The sequence below is a fragment of the Polypterus senegalus genome, chromosome 12, assembly GCF_016835505.1.
Source record: "Polypterus senegalus isolate Bchr_013 chromosome 12, ASM1683550v1, whole genome shotgun sequence".
In the NCBI taxonomy this organism is placed as follows: Eukaryota; Metazoa; Chordata; class Cladistia; order Polypteriformes; family Polypteridae; genus Polypterus; species Polypterus senegalus.
Window position 1 is genome coordinate 79,040,554 of NC_053165.1, and position 24,993 is coordinate 79,065,546.

At 46.7% G+C, this 24,993-nt stretch overlaps 1 protein-coding gene across 3 annotated transcripts in view; it reads left to right on the plus strand.

Annotated features, from left to right (window-relative positions):
- LOC120541149 (potassium channel subfamily T member 2) overlaps nucleotides 1–24,993 on the plus strand; it is a 179,785-nt gene that overhangs the window by 102,590 nt on the left and 52,202 nt on the right. For all 3 annotated transcript variants that reach the window (XM_039772503.1, XM_039772501.1, XM_039772502.1), the window contains exons 8-15: nucleotides 2,966–3,040; nucleotides 7,607–7,690; nucleotides 11,889–11,983; nucleotides 19,180–19,360; nucleotides 20,299–20,463; nucleotides 21,554–21,690; nucleotides 21,995–22,058; nucleotides 24,657–24,765. In XM_039772503.1, the coding sequence (XP_039628437.1) occupies nucleotides 2,966–3,040; nucleotides 7,607–7,690; nucleotides 11,889–11,983; nucleotides 19,180–19,360; nucleotides 20,299–20,463; nucleotides 21,554–21,690; nucleotides 21,995–22,058; nucleotides 24,657–24,765 (910 nt within the window). The remainder of the gene's footprint in view (nucleotides 1–2,965; nucleotides 3,041–7,606; nucleotides 7,691–11,888; nucleotides 11,984–19,179; nucleotides 19,361–20,298; nucleotides 20,464–21,553; nucleotides 21,691–21,994; nucleotides 22,059–24,656; nucleotides 24,766–24,993) is intronic.

Consider the following 24,993-nt stretch of genomic DNA (forward strand, 5'->3'; position numbering starts at 1 on the left):
CGTCGTAGGTATGGTGGACTGCAGCCCCGATTAGCTGATGCTTCTGTGCTTTGATTAAAGTGACGGACCACTAGGCTGTAATGCGAGACCACCCAACGCCTCTAATGGATGCTACCTGTAACGAGTCCATTATGAAGCTTTCAGAGTCCCCTGAATGGAATCCCGTCTGTGAGGTCTCTCGTGTGAGCCCTCCCGACTCCTCTAATGGTTGTCGCCAATCATTTTCCTGTTATAAAAGCCTTCAAGATGTCACGAATGTGCGCCGCCTCTAATGTGAATTCACCAACGCAAGCCCCTCTTAGTTTTCCTTAATATGTGCTCCCCTCTCCTCACCTAGCCTTCCATTTTCTAAACCCCCCTCAGGGTTATGTGGTAGATGGAGCACACCGTGGAAGAATTCCCAACCCCAGTCGGTGTGCCTATGAAAAGTCTTCACCCCCTTGGACGTTGTCTCCTTTTCTTCTTAAGTAACACTGAATCCCATCGGATTTCATTTGGCCTTTTTTTTTTTTTTGACGTTCATCCACAAAAAACAAAGCGAAAACCGATCCCTGCCAAGTGGTCCAAATGAATGACAAATATAAAACATGAAATAACTGATGACAGAAGTGTTCACCCCTTGAATATGACAGACAGTGCAGCCAGGTGCCTTTAGAGGTCCCCTCATTAGTTCACTGGAGGTCACCTGTCTTTGGGGGGCTACTTGATGGTAGCAGAAGATCCAGCTTGCGGTGAGTCACATGGTGGCCTGCACAGTGAAGACAACACGTCAAGCAGCTCCATGAAGAACTCGAGTCTGGGGATGGAGACCAGAAAATCTCCAAGTCACTGAACATTTCTGTTAAATCGAGCAGGAAGTAATGGAAAAAAGGTGTAAATCGACTAGAGCTGGCCATCCACAAGAACTGAAGACCTGTGATGGAGACCACCAAGAGACCTCTGAGAACTCCAAAGGAGCCACAGGCTACTGTTGGCAACAGTTGTGCCCAACTGGTTTTGCCGTCAGTTGCAGCATTGTGGGAGAGCGGCGCACAGGACATGCAGGCACATGGGACACCCCGATTTCAGCCGGTAGAAGGTTCTGTGCTCTGATGACACCAAAGTGGAGCTTTATGGCCATCAGGCTAAATGTCATGTTATACTTCACGTTATCAGAGACAAACCATCACCGACGTAAGGTATGGTGATGGCAGCGGACGCCTGTCTGCAGCAGGCCCAGGAGGGTTTGTGAGGGCAGGAAAATGCAGGAAATCCTGCTGGAGACTGCAAGAAACCTGCACCTCGGAAGAAGACAGCGAGCTCAAACATAAAGGGATGGCGTCAAAATGGCAACGTCAGTGTCCTGGAGTCGCCAGATCTCAATCCAGCTGAGAATGTGTGGCCGGACTCGACAAGGGCCGTTCACTCTCAACCTCCATGACATGTGATGGAGCGAAAAAGAAGGGGGCGGGAAAAATGGCAGGCAGACTTCTCGGTTATGTCTGTTTGATTAGTTTGTATGTTAACATTGTTGATTATTTGGCTTCTTTAACTCTGTGCATCTTAATGCATGTGCCATGTGCTTTGTGGGGGTCCCGCAAGAGGTGGGGCCATCTGCCCATCACCATCAGTGGACTGCCCTTATCTCTATAAAGACTGTAGGAAAGCCTCAGTCCCTTGCGGTTCATTGAATGTAATGGCATTGCTGAGATCTCTGGTGTTTACTGCTTGTTTTAATTAAATATTTCATTTTTTGATGATTTATTTTTCTAGATTTTTGACCTCTGTCTTCTGTATTTTGACCATTCTTGGGACTTGTTTTACCTTTGGATTGCCTTCTTGTTTCTGGCAAACCCCCTTTGCCTTTGTGCACTTCAGAACTTATTTTGGGGTCACTGAGCATTTCGGCGATAATAAATGTTTGATTTCCAAAGATTCTGCATTTGCCCTTTCTATTGGTAGTCGGGTTTGACCACACCTTGGACAATACCGTGCACAGCCATGCAAAGCGCACACGGACAATACGCGACCTGGGTTCAAATATCTGCCTTTGGAGCTGTGGGCCTGCAACACTACATGGTGCACCTAAGAAGCTATCCGTGACCCTTGGTGTTCCAGTTTCCAGTCGTAGTGTTTTGCATACACGCCGACCATAATGTCTGTCACACGAGGAGCTCCTACGGCTTCAGTAATTCAGGATGCTCATTTCGTCTTCTTCTTCTTCTTCTCCTCCCATGAGCTCTCGCTGTTCTTTAACATGACCCAGTCAGCATGTCTCTATTCTGAGCTGCCCAGATTCTACACGCTCACAATGCGACTCCCTGCTCAGTTTCTCTAATGTCCTCTCTTTTTGGTGTCTCTGATGTGACTCGCCGCAGTTTCATTGACTCAGAAAGTGTCCCCCCCTCCCACACACACAGGTAGAAGCCCCAGGCTGTTGAAGACCCCCCCCACACCATTTGCATGTGCACATTGCTAGTTTAGAAGTTGACGGCTCTGCATTGCTTTGAAGTGTTGAAGCTGATTGTTGGTCATTTTCTTGCCAGATTTAACACAAAGCTAGCAGCCGGCTCCTGGTATTCTGGGGTCTTTTCTTGACTCTTTTGCTTAGAAATGACCACCCCACTTCCCCTCCCCCCTTGATAGCTCAAGCCATTGATGAGCACAAAGCTCCTTAATTGTGATTTAGTGCAACAAAACCCAGATCTCCAGTGGTTCATCTTGCCCAGAAGCCATTATTTGTGTTCTAATGTCTGCCACTGGCCTTTGCGGCTTCAGATGCCCCATGGCGCTGATCCAGGGATGAGCATCTTTGCATTGTGCCACATGAATGAATGGTTCTGCTTGACAGCATGCCTTTATGTGCGTGTCAGGGGTGAGCGTCTTCCACCCCTTAATAAAAGACCAGTTTGCATGTCACCACTGACCCTGCTGTCTCAGCATTAAGCAGCTTGAACCCTGACCTTTTGTTTTTGCTTGTTTCCAGGGTAACGTCTGGGAGCAGGTGCTACGGATTCCTTTCATCTTGGAAATGATCAGCGCCGTCCCGTTCCTGATCACAGTGAGTGGCGGTGGGGACCATGGGCACTAATACCAGAATGCTGTTTTGGAAGGGTAGGTTGCTGACCACTGGGGCAGAACAAATTGGTCCAGTGGAGGAGGAAGAATAATTACAGACAGCCACGTGCCCCCGGTCTTTAACCAGTTTGACATCACGTAAAGGATAAAGATGGTGTCCACTTGGGGGGAATCTCTGAATGGGGCGGACTGTGGTCTTTGAACAAACACACTGTGCACACTTCTGCTGGTGGAAATCGCTGATCTTACCTGTCTGTCTTATGGCGCCTTTATCTATGTCTCTATCTGTCTGTCTATTATATAGTGCCTTTCATATCTCTCTATCTATCTATTATATAGTGCCTTTCATATCTATCTATCTGTCTGTCTATCTATCACACCGTGCCTTTCACATCTGCCTGTCTGTCTATCTATTGGTGCCATTCACATCTACTACCTGCGTTCATTGTATATAGTGCCTTTCAGATCTCTTTTTCTTCTTCTATTTAGTGTGGTCCCCTTCGTTTCTAAGTGGCGATAGTAAAGGTGTTTAGCTTTGCCCTATGTAGATGTTCCGTTTCTACAGTAGTATGACAGGCACTGTATTTCTGACAGTTAGCTGTTTACCCGTCAGTCTTTGTCTTACGCGCTCTCGCCGTTGTGCAGAGGTTGTGATGCCGCTGCCTTCCCGTATTTTGCTTGTGAGGCCTTGCCGCTGACATTCATCCGAGTTTTAATTAAAGCCTCGTAACTTTCTGCCTAAATGAGCCTCACGGAGCGTATTCTGAAAGTGCAAAGTGCCCGACGCAGTAATTAACAACACTGCCATGTTTTTCCCAGCCGTGCTAAATGTTATTTTTTTTCCTGCCAGGGCTTCCCACTGACAGGTTTTCAAAGTCACCTACTCATGCAGACACAAACAGAGCCCCTCCGGCACCTGCCTGCCCACCTACGCCCATGTGTTTTTATAACTACTGCTTGGGTTTTTGAAATGTGTTTGTTTGTTTGTTTTGTTTTTTGTTTCCCGTCTCACACTTTGTGTCGTTTTCAGACTCCTTTTCTGTCACAGCCCCCAGTGCCGCCCTGTATTGGTGGATTGGTTTATTCTGCATGTCCCAGCTGAATGTTCAGACAGATCCTGCTGAATGTGACACCAGCCCGTGTGTCCGATGGCCTTCTTTTGACGTTGACCATTTGTGATTCTTGTCATTCTCACTCACGTGTTTTGGGTTGTGAGCGGATCCTGCCTTCCTCCTCCTTTATTGGTGGCTCATCTCTGTAGTTTTTTTTTTTTTTTTGCAAATTCCAATTTCTGGCTTTCTGATCCTTACTACTGGTGAGTGGCTTGCATCTCATGGTATGGCCTCCATATTTCTGCTCTCAAAGTCTTCTTCGAATGGTGGATTCTGATACCTTCACCCCTGCCCTGTGGAGGTTGTTGGTGATGCCACTGATGGTTGATTTTGGATTTTCTTTTTTTAGAACCTTCCAGATGGCTGTATCGACTACACTTAGTGTTTGTGCAGTGCCTTGGATTGATTGCCCTCTTTTCTCAGCTGTGAAATGGCGGGCTCTTCTCCCACAGAGACCTCTCTGATGTTCACATTGGTTTATAATTTTTAACAACACATACAGTCTTCTCAGTGACACCCAAGGCTAAAACCAAGAGTTCCGTGTTTGAATAATCAGTCTAACAGGACCCCCATGGTCAGTCACTTATTCCCATACTACTGCTCGGCTGAAGTCTGGGTGGTCTGCTACAAAAGGTGCTGTTGTCTACATTGTTTAAGCACATCTAGAGGTCAATACTAGGAAATCTTCTTCTTCTTCTTCTTTCAGCTGCTTCCATTGGGGTCACCACAGCAGATCATCTCTTTAAATATCTTTCTGTCCTTGTCATCTCGTTCTGTCACACCCACCACCTACACGTCCCCTCTCACCAGATCCATAAACCTCCTCTTAGGCCTTCCTCGTCTCCTTTTACCTGGCAGATCTATCCTTAGCACCCTTCTCCCATTATACCCAGCATCTCTCCAAGCCAACGCCATCTCGCCTCTCTCACTTTGTCTGACCAACCGTCCCACCTGAGCTGACCCTCTAATGTCCTCGTTTCTAATCCTGTCCATCCTCGTCACACTCAATGCAAATCTTAGCATCTTTAACTCTGCCACCTCCAGCTCTGTCTCCTGTGCCACCATCTCCAGCCCATATACCATAGCTGGTCTCACTACCATCCTGTAGACCTTCCCTGTCACTCTTGCTGATACCCGTCTGTCACAAATCACTCCTGACACTCTTCTCCTCCCTGCCTGCACTCTCTTCTTCACTTCTCTTCCACAATCCCCATTACTCTGTACTGTTGATCCCAAGTATTTAAACTCATCCACCTTCGCCAACTCCACTCCCTCATCCTCACCATTCCACTGACCTCCCTCTCATTCACACACACGTATTCTGTCTTGGTGGTCCTACTGACCTTCATTCCTCTCCTTTCTAGACCAGATCTCCACCTCTCCAGGGTCTCCTCAACCTGCTCCCTACTATCGCTACAGATCACAATGTCATCAGCAAACATCACAGTCCATGGGGTGTCCTGTCTAATCTCATCTGTCAACCTGTCCATCACCATTGCAAATAAGAAAAGGCTCAGAGCTGATCCCGGATGTAATCCAACCTCCATCTCTCCTATCGCAGACCTCACCACGGTCACACTCCCCTTGTAAATATCCTGTACCACTCTCACGTACTTCTCTGCCACTCCTGACTTCCCCATCCAATACCACAGCTCCTCTCAGTCACCCTGTCCTCTGCTTTCTCCAGGTCCACAAAGACGCAATGCAACTCCTTCTGACCTTTTCTAAACTTCTCCATCAACATCCTCAGCGCAAACATCTCATCTGTGGTGCTCTTTCTTGGCATGAAACCATCCTGCTGCTCACTAATCATCACCTCTCTTCTTAACCGAGCTTCCACTACTCTTTCCCATAACTTCATGCTGTGGCTCATCAATTTTATTCCCCTGTAGTTACTGCAGTCCCCCTTATTCTTAAATATCGGCACCAGTACACTTCTTCTTCACTCCTCACCCAGCCTCTCACTTTCCAGGATTCCATTAAACAGTCTGGTTAAAAACTCCACTACCATCTCTCATAAACACCTCCATGCTTCCACAGTCAATACTGGGAAATAAAACTATAAAACTAATAATAATGAGTTCTCTACCCATATTCATCTTTTGATCTCAAACCCAAAGGCCTTTCATGTACAGCAAAAATAATGAATTGGCCTCTGTTTTGTCTTTGTTGAGTTCTCTGTTCCTCGACTTTCTCTTTTGTATTATTATTACGTGGCCTTTGTCAGAATGCCTCTAATCTCCAAGATTTATTTCTGTTTCTAAGGTATTGTACTTTATAACTTCTCCCCACCTTCCCTTCTACATCTATAACCTCAAGCAATTAGGTGTAGTAAAAGACAAGCAGGAGTTAAGTTACAATTTAAATAATTTGTATTATTGATTATATTCATAAATAATAACAATATGCAAAGTGCAAGTGAATACTGGCAACCATACAACCTGATAAATGCTGATGTGTCGTTTCAGGTGGCGGCACACAGACTTGTTAGTTATTTACAATGTCTCCAGTTAAGGCCTCATTTGTGGTCAGCTTTCTTCAGAACAGGCCGCATGTCTGTCTCAGTATGGCTGCCGAGCTGTGCTCTTCATTGTGTTGTCCTTTTCAGTTCGTGGTGTGAGAGGTGGTCTTCATCAGTTTGATAAGAGAGAGAGAGAGGGTGAGGTAAAGCAAGCAAATGGATAGGTTTTGTGTCCAGCCCCTCTAGCCAATAGGACGTCGTGGTACTGAAAGGCTTTTGATACAAGCCAATTAATTCCAAACAGCCATACTTCAGACCAGTGGGGGGTCAGAATACCCTCACACCCGTCACCCTCCAAACCAGGTGTTAAGGTAATGCTTGGCGGTTAGGCAGGCTGGCCTTCCTGTGGGGGCTGAGAGAGAGTCCTGTAGAGAAACATTAGCCATACTTGTTTCAGGCACTTCATCCAACCTTGTCGTAAAATTACAAAGAAAGTCTTAAACCACTGCTGTTATTATCAGTAATGTAACATTAATATTACATTTGCTTTGTCTAAGTTACAAATAAAGACATGGAAAATATTTATCAACTTGTATGCAAAGTTTCACGTCACAACAGCCTCATCGTTGCAATCCCTTTAGAGGTGACCACAAAAATGATGCCTTCAAAGAAGACTCAGTCAGCCATTTGTGTCTTCATGTAACGTCTTTCACAGGGGGACACTTCTAAATCATACAGAGGAAAACGAGAGAGCGTCAGGCGCCATGTCATATAGCGCCTTTCACAGCAGTGCACAAGAATGATTAAAGAGTGCCATGCTGTTGAGCGTTGGTTCGGTGTATGCATCCATTGACTGTGAAAGGGCAGGTGCCCCATCCTCCTCGATAAGTCTGGGCATCCCACCCCAGCTGACTGTGGCCCGACGGGCTTCTCCGGCTGCTCTAAATTCCCTTCTGTCTTTGACTTCTCCCCACAGGTGGGTGTGCCGTCCCTCAGGAACCTCTTCATTCCCGTCTTTCTGAACTGCTGGCTGGCGAAGCACGCCCTGGAGAACATGATCGTAAGTGTCGCTACCGCTCGTCCGATCGTGTAGTGTGGTGCCAGTTAAAGTGACGGGGACTGTGAAGTCAGGAGGGGAGGATGGTGGCTGATCGATGGAAAACAGGGGAGCGTCGTCTCCATGGCCGCCATCATTAAGTTCATTAGAGGTAACAGCTTGTTGGTGGCATTGATTGGTGAGCCTGCACACCACAGGCGACTTTGACAAGTGCTACCAGTGGCCATGCAGCCCACCCAGATCAATCACCGTGGTGGGAGAAAGCACAAAGTGATTAAGAGTGACCACCACATACCCGGCTAAGTGTTGAAGGTCTTACAGGGAGCCTGCCAAACTCATCAGTCCATGAAGCGACTCTTCATTGTATATAGTGCCTTTCAAACTCAGCACTAGTTACAGGGGGCATTTAATATTGTGAGTTGACAAAAGAATGAGCAAACATCCAGGAGTAGAAGTGAAGAGGCGCAGAGGGGACATAATGGGGGAGGCCTGAGACTCGGACGCATCCCACCATGGAAGCTGATTCATTTACTCCGCATGCTGGGCAGGTTGGCACAGCCCAGAACATACCCAGCCCAGATTAAGTCACTTGTTGCAAGTCACCCCAGCTGCTAAGCATTTGGGACAAGTTGACATTTAAAGGGTGAGGCCAGGCAGCTGCACCTCCGCTGTGTTCACGCCGCTCCTCTCATTTGTAAATCAGATTTCGACTTTTTCCTTGTTTTATTCATGAGAGGCAACATGCTGCCTGTGGCTGAATGGCTCCCTCTAGGATTTATTAATGAGGAAGTTCTGAGTTTAATCACCAGCTTAGTGTCAGTCTGGATGACGGTTTGGACCTTTGGGGTGAAAACTGACAAAATGTTAATAAAGTAAATTGAAGAAAAAAAGGTGCACGTGATGTCCCTTCGGGGACTGCAGTTGGAATGGAGGAGTCTAAACTCTTGTTTACAACAGAGCTGTTTCCTCAGGGTGGGACAATGATGGCCTGTCCAGTCCCTCGTTGAATTGCCCATTGGCTTCCTGGATAAACGAGAAAGAGTTTACACGATGAGGGCCTCGGCCCGTGTGGCCATGCAGGGCAGCATTTGGGCGAGACAGGAGGGCGAATCTTATTGGGCCCATCAAGAAGGAGTCACGACTCAGTTGGATCTGATAGACGGATATGAAAGGCACTCTATAGATAGAATAATAATAACAATTCTTTACATTTATACAGTGCTTTTCTCACTACTCAAAATGCTTTGCAAACTGGAAAGCAGACGGGCTTGGGCAGAATTGTGGCAGATGAAATTTAATGTCAGTAAATGTAAAGAATTACATGAAGGAAGTACAAATGTGAGGTTTGAATACACAATGGGAGGTCAGGAAATCGAGAGTCCACCATCTGAGAAGATTTAGGAGTTGTAGTGGACTCCAAGCTATCGACTTCTCGACAGTGTTCAGAAGGCTAACAGAATGTCAGGTTATATAGCGCCTTGACGAGTACAAGTCGCAGGAGGGTCTGCTCGAGCTTTATAACACACTGGTGAGGCCTCATCTGGAGTCCTGTGTGCAGTTTTGGTTTCCAAGCTACAAAAAGGACACAGCAGCCCAAGAGAAGGTCCAGAGAAGAGCAACTAGGCTGAGTCCAGGGCTACAGGGGATGAGTTATGAGGAAAGATTAAAAGAGCTGAGCCTTTACAGGAGATGAAGAGGAGACCTGACTGAAGTGTTTAAAATTATGAAGGGAATTAGTGCAGTGGATCGAGACGGTGACTTTAAAATGAGTTCATCGAGAACACGGGACACAGTTGGAGCTTGTGAAGGGGAAACATTGCACAAATATTAGGAATTTTTTCTTTACACAAAGAACGATAGACACTTGGAATAAGTGACCAAGTAGTGTGGTGGACTTTAGGGACTTTCATAACTCGACTTGGTGTTTTATTGGCCGAATGGCCTGTTCTCGTCCAGAGTGTTCTAATGTTCTAACTCCATGCAGGGAGCACCAGGGGTGTAAACCTGTCATCTCTTTACCATAAGGCAGAAGTGCTACCTTTGCAGATAGACAGATAGGAAAGACACTTTATAATTGATGGATTGAAAAAAAATTGACCATATGGCAAATAGATGGAATTTTGGCGTAGTTGGCAGGATTGCAAAATTAGATTAACTAGGGGCTTTGCCCCCTGCTTGCTTCGCTTTCATACCCCATCAGGGCGCACTACGCCTCAGCCACCACATCTCTGCTTGCATTGTGAAGAGGGGGGCTAAACGCACCCCAAGGAGACGCGGCCGCTCCTCCGAAACCCCCTCTTAAACGGTGATACAATGGGAAACAAATACAGGTTTTTTTTTTTTAATCCCGTCTATGCTCGATCAGCTGGCTTGCTGCTGGTGCCGTGCTGCATGAACTGTTTGTTGCGCAGCGCTTCAGACATTTAAAAGCCTGTACAGCAGCTGTCCTCCTCGTCTCGTGGGACATTAAAGTGTCTCCGAGAAAATCACATCTTAACGATGAAAGATTTTTTTTTTTATATAAGAGAGAGATGTGAGACACTATTTAAAAGATAGTGTTGGCTGTATGCGCCATTTGTTGGAATGACAAATGCAGTGAATTTTACTAGTAAGTATGACAAATGCCTTGGAGTAGGTATGTCGAGAATGACACCCTTGAGTGAGCAGGTGGCGATTGACGTCGTAGGTATGGAGGACGGCATTTTAGCTCAGTTGGATTCATTTCAATTAGCTGACAGTTCTACGCGTAAGTGTAAGTGCTGCAGTAGTGGACTGGGTCAGATAGATTCTATAATGTGAATCAATGTAAGATAGACAGATAGATAGATTAGAAGATCAGTGCGATGAAAACAGGCCATTCATCTCAGGAAGCTCGTCCATCCTATTCATGGAGATATCGATAAAATACTATCAGTCCGAGATCTGAAGGTCCCTGAAGTCCTCATGGATAGATACAAAAGGCGCTATATAATAGATAGACATATGTTGTGCTTATGGTGAATTGCAGTTCCACTCTGTTAAATTAATTTCAATTAGCTGATTCTTCTAAACATAGATTTACGTTTTAGAGCAATAGTGGGCTGGGCCAGATAGTTTAAATAGTGTGATCCGATACAAGCCAGATAGATATGAAAGGCACTATATAATAGACTGACAGATAGATGTGAAATGTACTATATAAAGGATCGATAGATATGACACTAGAAATCGACAGATTACTCAGATAGACAGGTAGAAAGCAAAGGCACTATATAACAGATTGATACTGCTGTATAATGTGCACTGATCCTTATCGTAGTTTCAATTTGTGATGAAAGGCAGGAAGCTGACAATAGCAGCAGGTTGGTCGGCTCTTCATCTTCTTCACAACCTCGTATGTTCCTTCCACTTCTCCGTCTGCTCCATCTTCTTTGCTGCTTTTAGACGAAGCCAAATTCCCAAAAGGGTATTGAATTCCGAGAGCAGGGTGTCTTTGGATTCCTCCTTTAACTTGAGTAGCACCTCTTTGAAAGTCATGGCTGAGAGGTGGACCCTGGGATTTTTGACAGCTCACCTCAGATCTGGTCACGTCACCATGCCAAGCCCACCAGGGTGACATAATTCCTTGAAGACTTTTTGGTGCTGAAGGTTATTGTGGGCTTTAATGTCTTTGTGATGTTCACGTGTCCTTCCTTGCCCCTGTCCGTGTCACCCTGCAGACAGCACTGTTTTACCTGTTTGTCCACTAATGTGCCAGCGGCACTGCTGCCCTCTGTTACTATTGTATTATTGTATTGTGTGGTTGGTTGTGCCCCCCACAGTCCACTCTGTTCTCATTTGGCTGTCCTGATGTGATCCGGGGTGCTGGTGGACCGAGGAGCTCTCTGTTTTCATCCTGAGCAGAGCCATAAAGCTCTGAGGCCAGCAGTCACATGTCATGGAGGTGAACTCTACTGGTCAGTATGGTGCCCTGCCGTCTCCGCTGTGTCCAGGCGCTGAGCTCAGTACTAATCGGAGTTCTCCGCGTCTCCTTGACCGAGGCGCTCATGGCATTCCTGCTGATCTCAGGTGTGTTTTTGGTCAGTTTGGGTCCCTGCAGCAGTGGCTTTGAAACGCTGAGCTCTGACCAGGCCCTCCCATTGTCACCCCACCTCACCTTACCTTTACCCTGCAATGTGCTTCTCCAAAGCCACAAGTAAACCGAGTGGTTTGTGTGTTTCAGAACGACCTTCACCGGGCCATTCAGAGAACACACTCGGCCATGTTCAACCAGGTCCTGATCCTCATCTGCACCCTCGTCTGTCTTATGTTTACATGGTGAGTACCCGCTGTCTGCATGCGTGTCTGTCTGCAGCTCGTCTCCCGCCTGCATTCTCATCCCTCGTGGGTAAAGGGGGCTTGAAATGTAAGACCATCCAACAGGTTTACCTTTTTTCGGGGTGTGTGGGGTGGGGGGGCGATCATTCAACCAGATAAAAGTGCCTGTAAGCCATCAAACAGCTGCTTATCAGTTGATCAGTCCTTGGGTCCTTATTGAAATTCTGACTCGTATGTGCTGACCAGCATGCAACACATCGCCACTCTCTGGTCCCGGGATTAGTGATAAATAGATAGGAGAGGTGCCATATAATAGAGAGAGGCAAGGCAAAGGTGCGTTCAGGTAAAGAGACGGACGTGAATGGTGCTATAACATAGGCTTATAGGGTCCTTCTCGGCGCAGATGTGCTGATCGACATGAAACCCGCTGCCAGCATTACTGATGGACAAATACAGAAGAGTGGTGGATTGATGTGAAAGGCACTTTAAAGTAGGCCTTGAAGGTCCTTCTTGACTCGATGAAATTCAGCCTTGCCTGTGCTAATCCGTCACCGCTCTGCAGCATCAGGACTAGTGAGTCCACCTTCCTCACCTCAGACCTTCTGCATACCTGACCAAAAAAAATCTCGGACAACAAGGTATGTGATCCCCCCGGCAGGCCCGAAATGGTATCTCGCTATGTTTAGGCAGGCTGGCCAGGCCTTTATAAGTACAGCTGTGGCTGTAAGAGCGGGGCACGACAATCATTCGGAGAGAATTGAGAAGAAGGGTTAGGGGTGTGCGAGGTACCCCAGGCTAAGAGGCGCCTGGTGGCTGAGCTGTTGGTTGATGTTAAGCAGCAGTTTAGGCTCCTGAGATTTTTTTTATGAGGAGTTTTGTCCAGTTTTGTTTTATTTTAAGGCTGCTGAGACCCTTACATGAACTCCAAGTGACTGCCTATTGTGACCGACATCCAGGGACCTTGCCCTACTGGGACACCGCGAGAAGGGCAGAATCTTCCCTGAAGCGAAAGAGGGCAGCCATCCTGGATTGTATGGGGGCCACAGACTTGTGGAGAGACGTGCCCACTGCCAAGGGACCCCTGGGCAGCTCCACAACTGGGGTATGCAGCACTTCCGCCACACCCGGAAGTGCTGCCGGATGTTAATTGGGGAGCCCCTGGAGCTCTTCCGGGTGCCCTATAAAAGAGGTCGCCTCACTCCAGTCGGGAGCCGGAGTCGGGTTGTAAGAGTGAGGAGTTGGAGGTGGCAGAAGAGAGAGAGCGAAAAAGAGAGCGTTGTTATTGCTGTTTTGTGCACTGTGGCGTTAACCTGTAAATAAACGCTGTGTCTGCGGGTCCGAATCCCCTCACTATGTATCGGGGTAGGAGCCTCTGTGCTTTACGTATTCTATCTTCAATTCAAAAAGCCCATCCCGTGGGTTTCCTATGTATGATGTGCATGGGTTTTTCTGGAAGGATCGATTTAGCAATAAATGCTTGTGCTTTGAATGGGATAACGGACGCATGGACGTGTGGATGAGCTTTTTAACGTTGGTCACCACTGAGTTGCATTCTATCAGAAGCCATTCCTGATTCCTGGGATTTTGTTCCCATTTTGTTCTTTGACTTTTTTTTATCTTTCTAGAAGTCGGCATGAAGTGCTTGGAAGGCATTGGTGTCAGCCTTTTGTCAAATTCGCTAAAAGCTTGTTTTATTTTATTTATTTCAAAGATATGAAAGCCAAGGTGCTGCTCGACTGCGATGCGGGGGTCCCTTCCCACGATTTTCCGGATGGTAGTCTAAAATGTGCTGCATTATTCATTAAAAATAAAAAATAAAAAAGAGAGAAAACTCAACGTCGCTGGATATGACTTAGAAAAGAGCAGAAAACGACAAAAGCAAAATCAGCCCTGGACGCGTTTGGTATGATTAGGCTGCTCTTTGTAGTCACTTGTTGTTTTTTAGGGGGACTTTTTCCTTGCTTATAGGGGTTTTTTTTATGCAGATGACATCACAAAATGAACCTCCCTACCAGCCTGCTTGATATTTACATCATAGCCCAAGTCCCATCCATCCATTATCCAACCCGCTATATCCTAACTACAGGGTCACGGGGGTCTGCTGGAGCCAATCCCAGCCAACACAGGGCACAAGGCAGGAAACAAACCCCAGGTCTCCTTACTGCGAGGCAGCAGCGCTATAGCCCAAGTCACATATACTAAATTGTTCATGAAATAAAATGACAACGTAACCCGAATCTCATAATGACACTTTAAAACTCAAACATTTTCAAAAAGTTCTGATAGTGAGATTGACGCGACACAACACTTTTTTTTTTTTTTTTTGGTCTGCTTATTTGTACTTGTGCAAAATAAACAAATTATTATTATTAAACAAATTCAAGGAAATGTGTGCGTGGCCAGAGGTCTTCTGGGATTGCTCAGAGCGCTGCACTGCCGTCCGTACAGGCACAACACACACGTGTCCCACTTGGCGGCCATTTGAAAGGTTGCCTGAGGATCTGTTTGCCGTGTAGGAGCAGCGGCAGTTTGACGTGTTAAAGAGCAGAATACCAAATACGAAACCTTAACGTTGAAGTGACTGCTCTCGAGCTAAAGTTGAAGCAGTAAACCGGTGCAGAATGTCTCTCAGTTTTAAAGCTAGGCGAGGTGGAAGTTTAATTCATTTACTAAAAAATTATTGTATTCATTGATTGACCGAATACTTAATATAAACTTTTGAAGATAAAAACAACACTTTATTGGAGGCTTAGGCTTATTGTAGTAACAAAGTGCATCCCTGGGCATAAAACTCCGCCTATGCACGCAACGCAACATCCAAGGCCACGCCCCTAGCAACGAGCAAAAACTGGACGGTGCCCCCCACGAACAACAAGAGCCCAGCCATAACCACTCGGTAGAGCAGAAATAGTAGGAAGCTGCCAAAGATAACGCAAAATAAAATAAAAACTAAACACAATCACAACACTGCTGTGGAAAATCAGCGTACTGTGCTGCCCCTACATACTCACAACGTGTCCTGGCTGTGAAAATTATTACAGAGTGAGAATCCGGGAACACGAGGGAGACCTCAGAGCCGAATCGAAAACCACGAATCGGCGTCGCAGGGCAGAGCTTTGTTTCAATATAGCAGTAGTCAAAATTTAAAGTAAGGAGTGTGCCAAGTTTGGTCCCATCTGGGATGCTTGTGAATATTTCAGGATGATCTAAAAATCAGTGTGTCACACAAGCGGTTTGGCCCCACAGCTTCATGGGAAATCCTCCTGGAAGCAGACACCGTAATCCACCAAATAGCCACACGGTCTCCGAAACATAAAAGGCTTGAAGTGCAGACGGTAAAAAATACATCACTTCTTAACCAAAGCTCGATATCCAATTTGATTTCCTTGGGTGTTAAAACCACCATTGTAGTACCAAGATGAATATTGCAGCTTCACAGAAACCCAAGAAAAAATAAAAGGGGGCTTCATACATACCTGACCGTTGTAACACACTGTGTAGCTCTTTATAAATGTCGCTCTGGTGAAGGTGAGAATCTTTGAACTTACTTTGCAAAGTCCTCATACAGCAGCAGAAAAAGCTTGGAAATGGGGGACTCAGTGGCGTCCGGGGGGGGTCTGGTGTGTCAGTCAGGTGTTTAAATGAGGAAACCGGATGGGGCACAGAGAGCGAGAGTGAGAGGTTAAGGTAAGGTAAGGTGGGATTTGATTTGTGCTTTCCTGATGGTCGACAGCCGAACTGAGGATACAGAGCTTCAGGGTCATGGTCGGGGGGGGTTCTTTCTACTGGAATTCTTTGGGAAAGTGAGGAATACGTGTCTCTCTTTGTGTTTTTAGTTTTTGTCAGTTTTGTAATTTCTTCACCATTCCTTTGTTTGTTCTGTGCTCATTTTTTTTTGTATTATTTATAATTTTGTCCCGTTCCCTTTCCTCTTTGTGCAAATGGAGCCTTCCGCTGTGACCTGCTTGAGTGGCAGCAGGCTGGGTGGGGCTAGAGGCTTGAGTGGCATCAGGCTGGGTGGGGCTAGAGGCTTGAGTGGCAGTAGGCTGGGTGGGGCTAGAGACTTGAGTAGCAGCAGGCTGGGTGGGGCTAGAGGTTTGAGTGGCAGTAGGCTGGGTGGGGCTAGAGGCTTGAGTAGCAGTAGGCTGGGTGTGGCTAGAGGCTTGAGTGGTGGAACGATGGCAGGGCAAGTGATGCTTCAGTGGGATCCCACTGGTCGGGGTTAGATGTTTCAATGATAGACAGATAGGCAAGCCTAGATCCCCAGGTGACAGCAGACAGGGAATGGGGCTAAATGCTTAAGGGGCAGCTGGATGGGCTGGGTTAGATCCCTGACTGGCAGCAGGCCTAGGATGGGGTTAGATGCTTGACTGGCAGAAGGATAGCAGGTAGGGGTAGATTCTTGGGTGGCAGCAGGCTGGGTAGGGTTAGATACCTGAGTGGCAGCCAGATGGGCAGTGCTGGATCTCTGGGTAGCAGTAAACTGGGGGTGCTGCTAGATGCTTGAGTGGCAGAAACATGGCAGGGTTAGCTGCCAGGCTGCCGAGTCCACTGGACTTCCTACTTGTCTGTGCTGGTCAACATGAAGCCATTGGGTGGCACCATCCTTAGTGAGTGGAAGTGTCTTACCTTGAATCTTCTGCCCTCCTTACCTGAATAATCTCCGGACATGGACTTGAATAACTGGATGTATTCCATGGCCATCCATTTGCAGACATCAGAAAATTGTGATTATGCTATGAGTAGAATTATAAACTTCTTACCACTACTGATTTTTTTCATCGTAGCGTAGGGCTGGCGTGCAAGATGAGCGTGGGCCATGCAATCTTGTGCCCTGTCAGAAAGTCATTTTAAACCACAGCAAAGAAAAAAAAATGAGCCAATGCTGAGTAGTCCACAGGAGCCACGTCAGTTTGAAATGTGAGGTGACCTGGGCGGGTGACGTTAAAAATGATGGCAGCTCATGCAGAGAAGATTTAGCTAACCCCCCAACCCCCAAAAGATAAAGTGCAGACAAACTTGTATCGTCACCTCCAGAGCTGGACACGCTGCTCCTTCAGGACTCGCCTCTTTTATTTGTCACCTGCTCATCAAATTGACTTTCCCTTTCACTATCGTTTAACAGTCCACATTGGGGCTCATTCAGGTTGACATGGGAGCAGTGATGGGACCCCTCGGAGTTCTGCTCCAAACTTTATTTTATATAACACCTTGTCATAGGATGCTGGGTTTCAAACATGGCGGTCATCTCTGTGGCGTTTGTATGTTCTCCCTGTGTCAGTGTGGGTGTTTGGCTGGGGATGCCTGATATCTGATAATATCCATAAACAGGGGATCGATACCTGAGGACACCTGGTGGATACGACAGGGAAGTGCATTTAATAGTAAAGACAGGAAGTGCTTTGTCACACAAGGACTTGTGGGAATTGAGAGCAAATGTCAGAGTCGTGGAGTTGAAGCAGAACCCATGACAGAAGTTTGGAGCTGACGTACTTCTACCCGCTAGTCATGGCATCAGAGAGTGACAATGTGATGTATGACGATTAGCACATGTGAGTAAAGGACTTCACTGGACTCTGAACATATGGCAATAATAACAGAGTTCAAACACTAGAGGGCAGTGTAGTCAGGGATTATCAGTAACACTTCAGGCACTGGGGGGCAGTGTAGCTGCCAGGCAGGTATGCCATCAGTAAGAAAGCCCAGGCACTGGAGTACAGTGTAATCACAGTTATCATCAGTAACATTTCAGACACTAGAGGGCACTGTAGTTGTCATGTCGAGGAGAGGTGGTTAGTTCAGGTATGGCAGACAAACGTTTCAAGGCCAGGCAGTTCCACTCACCAATCACAGCAGGACGGAAGTGTTGCATGTTGATTATTACAGTCTACTGGGTACATGTGACAGTCGAAGAGGACCTGGATGAGGCATGGAGGCTGCTTTGCTACTGGGTAATCTAACAAGCCTGAAGGACTGAATGGTCTTCTCTCGTTCACCAAACTTCTTCTTTTCCAAATCGGTCTCATGAGGGTCTGCGCGTAAAGGTCCTTTTAATCGTCTGGTCCAGGCTTTGTTCTGGCCAGGTACCTTATGCTGCCAACCCCATGTGACCATAATGTGCATGAAGTGGGCTTGATTATGTTGTGACACTTGACCTTTTCCTACTGGACACTGTGCCAAGTTTGAGCAGTGTGATCCCTGGCAGGTGACCTGAGTTTCAAGGCCATGCATGGTGTCAGCTGTGGGATTTCCTCATCTTTTTATTAGGCACCATCCCATACTGGATCTCATTTGTGGGCAGTAGAGGGCGCCCAAGATCTCCCAACCCCAGACACAACCTCACCAACACAAGTCCCTTTTAAATAAAACTGTCTTATTTATACAACTACCTTCCACAAAGGTTCCAAAGATGAGATAAACACACATCCTTCCATGCGGTCCCAAGCTTTGCCCACTTCCACCCAACTCTGGCTTGCCTGGATGAGGTCGAGCGGCTCCTTTTATCCCAGACCGCTGCTCGGGCATGGCCCGATGGACGCACATAAAGCAGGAATGAAATATCCTGGCAGCAACCCTCGGTGGGCCCCATGGAATCCTACAAGGCTGTTCTAGTGAACTGCAATATCCAGAGTCCCTTCTGGGTATCCTTAGAGGTGATATTGGCCAAGGAAGCTGCCTCTTATTGTTTTGGGGGAGCCCTTAGTCCTGCCAGGTTGTCTCCCCTGGCCTTCCATTATACTGCTCTCCCAAATGGGTATTGTTCCTGAGTCCAACCCAGCTGGGACACCAACGTACCCACTCTGGAATTGGCAATGTCTGCCTGTCTGTCATCTGGGCGAGGCAGGATCATCTTCACGCAGTTTCTAGTGGAGGCCTAGGCCTGGCCTCTCATCCACTTAATACTCTTTAACAGCTGGGACGTCCACCCATGTGTATCCTCCATCATGCATTGTCACCCATAGTCTTTCACTTCACAAAACACAAGAGTTCAGGTCAGCTCTTTGTTAGGATTTCAGCAGTGGAATGACTTGGTGATCTGCCCAGTTGTTTTGACAGTTGACAGTTTGACTTTTTTCTGCCATGACATTTTCCCTTCTTCGTGCTCTTCATTTCACCCATTGCATTGTCAGTGTGGAGTTGACCAACCAGTGACCGCTCGTAAGATAACAGCGCGTCCTGCTCTGCTTCTCTTTCAGCATCTGCGGGATTCAGCACCTGGAAAGAGCGGGCAACAACCTGACTCTGTTTGACTCCTTGTACTTCTGCATCGTCACCTTCTCCACGGTGGGCTTTGGAGACGTCACCCCAAAGATCTGGCCTTCCCAGCTCCTGGTGGTCATCATGATCTGCGTGGCTCTCATAGTCCTGCCCATCCAGGTAGGTGGCTTTCTTCTCTTTTTTAGCTAAAGACATGGTCTGAGTGCCCTGGTGGGCTGATAGTCATCTTCAGGTGGTCCAGATGGCCTCTACACCAAGGAGACCCAAATACTTTTCTTTTTAGAATAGAGACACTGGGGGCCGATGACATGGGTGTAAATACTCCAGGGGGCCGCCAGAGGGCAACGCTTTAAGACTGATGTAATAGACATGGCCCCTAAGTAGGGGGTGTCCGCAGCAGCCTCCCCACCTAGCAGAGAATGTGAAGCGATGAGGAGGGCACAAGTGGGAGGAAGGGAGGACACCAAGGGAGTTGGGAATCCCTGCTGACTTTAGTGGTCGTACTGAGACTGTAGTCCTTCTTAACTAAATGCCAAAGCCCCCATTGTCACTAAATGGCCACTCTACATGGACCCTTTGTGTCAAATTGGCTTTTGAATGTCAGAGCTCCTCACAGACATGCTGTTTTGTGTCCGTTTCAAGGTGGCGTCTCACCCATTAATGATTTGCCCTCTTGTGCCACAGTGTATAACAAGGCATTGCAAGGCGCTATATACTACTCATCGTCTTTCTGTAAGTGGTGTGCCTAATCAGACAAATAGCATTTGCAACTCCAAGGCCCTGGATTGAAGTGTCATGTCTGCCCTGGTTTGCCTCTTACATCCCGGAGATACCCGGGTTGGGTGACCGCTGGCTCAAGTTGAGTGAGTGTGTGAGTGAGTGTGCCCTTTGATGGACCGCTGGTCACTCCATGGTGGGTTCCTGCCTTATACCCAGTCCTTCTGAGAAGGGCTGCAGAGCCCTGTGACGGTGCTTTTAGAAAAAGCACGCTTTAGGACATGTTAAGCTCCGGAGATTTCCAGGCATGGGAAATGATGTTCTGGAAATGCAGGATCAAGGAGTAACCAGTGTTCTCCCCTTATGACTTGTGCCCGCAGTTTGAGCAGCTCGCCTTCTTATGGATGGAAAGGCAGAAATCCGGAGGGAATTATAGCCGCTACCGAGCCCAGACGGAGAAGCACGTGGTCCTGTGTGTCAGCTGCCTCAAGATCGACCTGCTCATGGACTTCCTCAACGAGTTCTATGCACACCCAAGGCTGCAGGTAATGGGGGTACTGGAACTGGGGTCTCACGGGGAGCACAAGGTCTCTCCGTGGGTTCTGTAAGGATGGCATTAAGAGTGTGGCAGAGATGTGCTTTACAGTATGTAATCTGGAACTGGCATTCAGGGTGGCACTTTGTGCCAAGGGGTTTGTGCTGGTAATCCGTTGGTGGATTCCAATGTGAGTACATGCAGTAGTGAGTTCTAAAAGTGTTTGAGTTAAAATGCACTCGACAGCATTCTGGATCATTCATTCTGATGACGCACTGTTCTAGAATCGGCATGTAGTGACACAGGGCTACAGCTTGATTTACACCTGTCTCAAAGTTCTAGAGTTATTAGGCAGCCATGTGGCACGCGATCCAGACTTACCAAGTGACCCCTGATGTGTTTTACAACTCGCCCACTTTGATACTCTGTGGGTGTTCTTGAGCGGACATGAAGAATCACTCTTTGTGTTTGGCAATGCTGTATGGGTGTTCCCTGAAAAGACCCCTGTGTTCTAGAATGTTCCTGAGATGACGCCCTCTGACTTGGACACTCCACGAGTGTCAAGTGAATGGACTTTCTGGCCAGGAATCTTGCATGTGTGGGCGCTACATGTGCAGTGTGTGTGTGTGTGTGTTCTAGAACTTGTGATGGGCGGCCGGCATTTCAGTCCGGCCAGAACGTCCCTCAAAATGAAGAAACCAGCCTGTTCAGGGCAGTACATCCCCCGGGATGCTAGATGGCAGCTTCCCTGGATGGAAATGGTTCCCCGGATTTCCGCAGGGCAGCATGGGACATGGAGTCCGGAAACCCCAGCAGATGGAGCCAGAGTTGGGTGGTAGAGGACGGAGCTGCTGGGAGTGGAGGATTGTTTGTTATTGTGATTATTGTTGTTATTATTATTGTTGGAGAATTGTGGAGTGTGTGGTGCTTTGTGCACTTTATAGAAGAAAAATAATTAAAGAATCTTCTTGGTGTTTTAAATGTGTGTCCTGGGCGTCTGTCTGGTGGGTTCAACGGTGCAGCAGCGCCTCTAGTGTCCACAAACTGTTTGGTGCTGCATGTTCATTTCTGTCATCTAACTGTCACTAATGGTCCTCTAGGATTACTACGTGGTGATCTTGTGTCCCACAGAGATGGACGTCCAGGTTCGCAGAGTGCTGCAAATTCCTCTCTGGTCTCAAAGGGTCATCTACCTTCAAGGCTCAGCGCTAAAGGACCAAGACCTCATGCGAGCCAAGTAAGGCACCGGGTCATGTTTGGAGGGTCAGGTGGGCAGTGTGCCATTGAAGGGTTAATCACTTATGAAAGAGTAGCAGTGGCCCTTGTTGAGCTGTAAAAGGTGGTGTTGTGAATGGACTAAATGAGAGTGCCTGCCTGGCGAGAGCCAAATAATGACTGGCCACAGACCTCTGACTCTCGCTGGCAGCTACCTGTCGCCTACTAACCCACTAACCTTCAGCCCTTGTCTTTTCCACTAACCTGCTGGGGTCCTGCCCATGTCCGGCCCATGTCCACGCTGCTTTCCTGTTGGCTGCCTGAAGGATGGATGACGCGGAGGCCTGCTTCATCCTCAGTAACCGCTTTGAGGTGGACCGCATCGCAGCAGTACGTGGCCTTTTCTTCTTTCTTTCTCTCTCCTTTGTGTCCCGAGATGTTGTTTCCAGGTGCTTTAACCCTTTATATCCTGAGTTGAGATGGAGGAAACTGTGGCTATGTGTCTGTGCAAAAGCAGGGGTCTGGTATCCATCAGGCCTCCATATCCGAACACTCATCCCTGACATTCAGAAATAACACTTGGAGTTCTCCAGCTTCTGGTTTTTAGAGATACCGTCAGGTTATAAAGGGTTAAAAGCACCAGGAATCTGTGGCATGAGCTTGAGGTATGAGTGAGGTGCCAGTTTATTTATATACCAGTTAGCAACATGACGACACTTCATTCAGTTCATGGCTGTGAGTTTATCCTATCAGTGTCAGGAGGTGCAAGGCAAGAACTAGTCCTGGAGGGGGTGCCAGTCTATCCTGGGACACACTTACACACACAGGGACAATTTGGAATCGCCAGTCAACTGTGCAGACGTACAGCTCTGTGGGAGGAAAGCCTATGTGGACAACGGGAGAACATGCCAAATCCACCCAGATGGTGTCTGGACCAGGAGTTGGACTCGGGACTCCAGAGACATATGCAAGAACCATACCACACAAAATACTTGATGGCATAGCACTCGGTCCAGCCCAGGGTCATAGGAGGAAGATACTATCATCACAGCATCAGGAGCAAGGTGGGATTAACCATGGACAAGGTGCCAGTCTATCATGGGCACACGGGGCCAGTTTGGAGTCGCCAGTCAACCAGACACACCACTCTGGGGATGGGGGAGGCAAGCATGCAGACTCGACACAGCTGGTGATGGGACCAGGAACTGGGCCTGGGTTTCCAAAGATGTATGGTAAGCACTGTGGCCCTCATGTCTTTTTATTATGCAGTAGTATTTATTACATTATTATTATATACAGGGGGTCCTCGGGTTACGACACAGTTCCGTTCCTACAACAGTGATGTAACCCGAATTTTGGTGTAAGTCGAAACACACTGTAGCCTAAGTCACTTACCTATCTTAACACATTTGCAAAATCATAATCTAGAACATAAAAACACAAAATCTAAGCCTGAGAAAAAAGAAAAGGACATAAATATACTGTACTGTAGTAACAGAAAAAATGAGTGTAAAAAAATCCTTACCTTTATTCCTTTTTTTATGGGAGTGAGTGTTGTAAACTCGAAACGTTGTATCCCGAGGACCCCCTGTACTGCATTTCAAACTTTATTATAAATTGATTTATTTGCAGCTATTTTATATTTTATGTAATAATCATACAGTAGCTATTATGACACAGTAGTCGGCAGCCAAGTGACAGCCTGCGCCAAGATGGCATGTTCTCTCTTTGTCCGAGTGGATTTTCGTCCAGGTGTTCTGGGCCGGCTCTGTAACAGTGAGTGCGGGTGTGACTACGTGTGCCCAGTGACTGCCTGGCAACCTGTCCTGGGTGGGTTCTTGTGCACCATACCGCTAGAAGAGTCTCTGCACCCCCCAGCTTTCACTGTACTTCTTAACTGGCTTTAGAAAACAAATAAGATAAGAGCAATACCTACTAAATTATTAAGTGCTGTATATGGTTATTACTTATTATGCAAATATACTGTATATGGCATAGACATCTCTTTCCATATTTTATAGTATATTTCATTCTGCATTACAGAATTTAATTATTAAAAAGATAAAGTAATTCTAGTTGGTTGGTTGGCACAGTGGTTAATGATGCTGACCTGCACATCAGGGGGTGTGTGTGTGTGTGGAATGGCAGGCTTTCTTGGCTCTGAACTTGTACACAGTGGTGCCAGGATCAGTTCTGCCCAGGAAAATGATACGAATGATGTCTGCTTTTTAAATAAGTTCACTTTGTTATCTCTTTTCTGTTTTTATGTATACAGTATTATTGATTATTTATTTCCACATATATACATTTGACGTTGAAATTGTTGTCATCTTGATGATATTATATCTCTAATACATACATATATGCTGTATGTACACATACATACACTATCGTGTCTTTGTTATCTATTGTTTATATGGTGCCATTCATACATACAGTAATGTATATAAATAAAAAATGTTTGTGTGCATATCTGTACAGTATACTGTATGTAATTTTGTTAAATCTTATATTTTTGTTTAAATTATTGGTGCATTCAAGCTGAAGATTTCATTTTTTTGTTCCCTTTATATTCCATAATTATCATCTGCTGTTAATGAGCACCCTTCATGTTCCCCATTAGTTCACTTATTTAGATAGATAGATAGATAGATAGATAGATAGATAGACAGATAGATAGATAGATAGATAGATAGATACTTTATTAATCCCAAGGGGAAATTCACATAATCCAGCAGCAGTATACTGATACAAAGAAACAATATTAAATTAAATAGTAATAAAAATGAAAACATGACAAAGCAGACAATAACTTTGAGTAATGTTAGCATTTACTCCCCTGGGTGGAATTGAAGAGTCGCATAGTGTTTTGGGTGCCCCCCTGCTCCAGTGTGCTCAAAATCAATTCATATTCTGAGTGATGGTTGACATCTGGCCGTCTTGTCTGTCTGAATGTTCTAACTCACGCCTCACCTTCCACTTCCATAGGATCATCAGACCATCCTGAGGGCCTGGGCCGTGAAGGACTTTGCTCCCAACTGTCCCCTCTACGTCCAGATCCTGAAGCCAGAAAACAAGTTCCATGTCAAGTTTGCAGGTACCTTCTCCCGTTCTCTCCCATGTGACACCACCTGAACTTACCGCGTTCTGACGTAAGACTGTGTGTGCAGCACCAGGGGTCTTTGGTCTCTGGTGTGCCCTCTCTGCTCTTCGTCTGATTGCTAACACATGGAGGGCAAGCTTTGACTGTGATCGTCACCTCAGAGTAAAGAGATTTCAGTTGCACTCTGCTAGGCGTATTCAGTGTTAGCATTTGTTGCCGTGT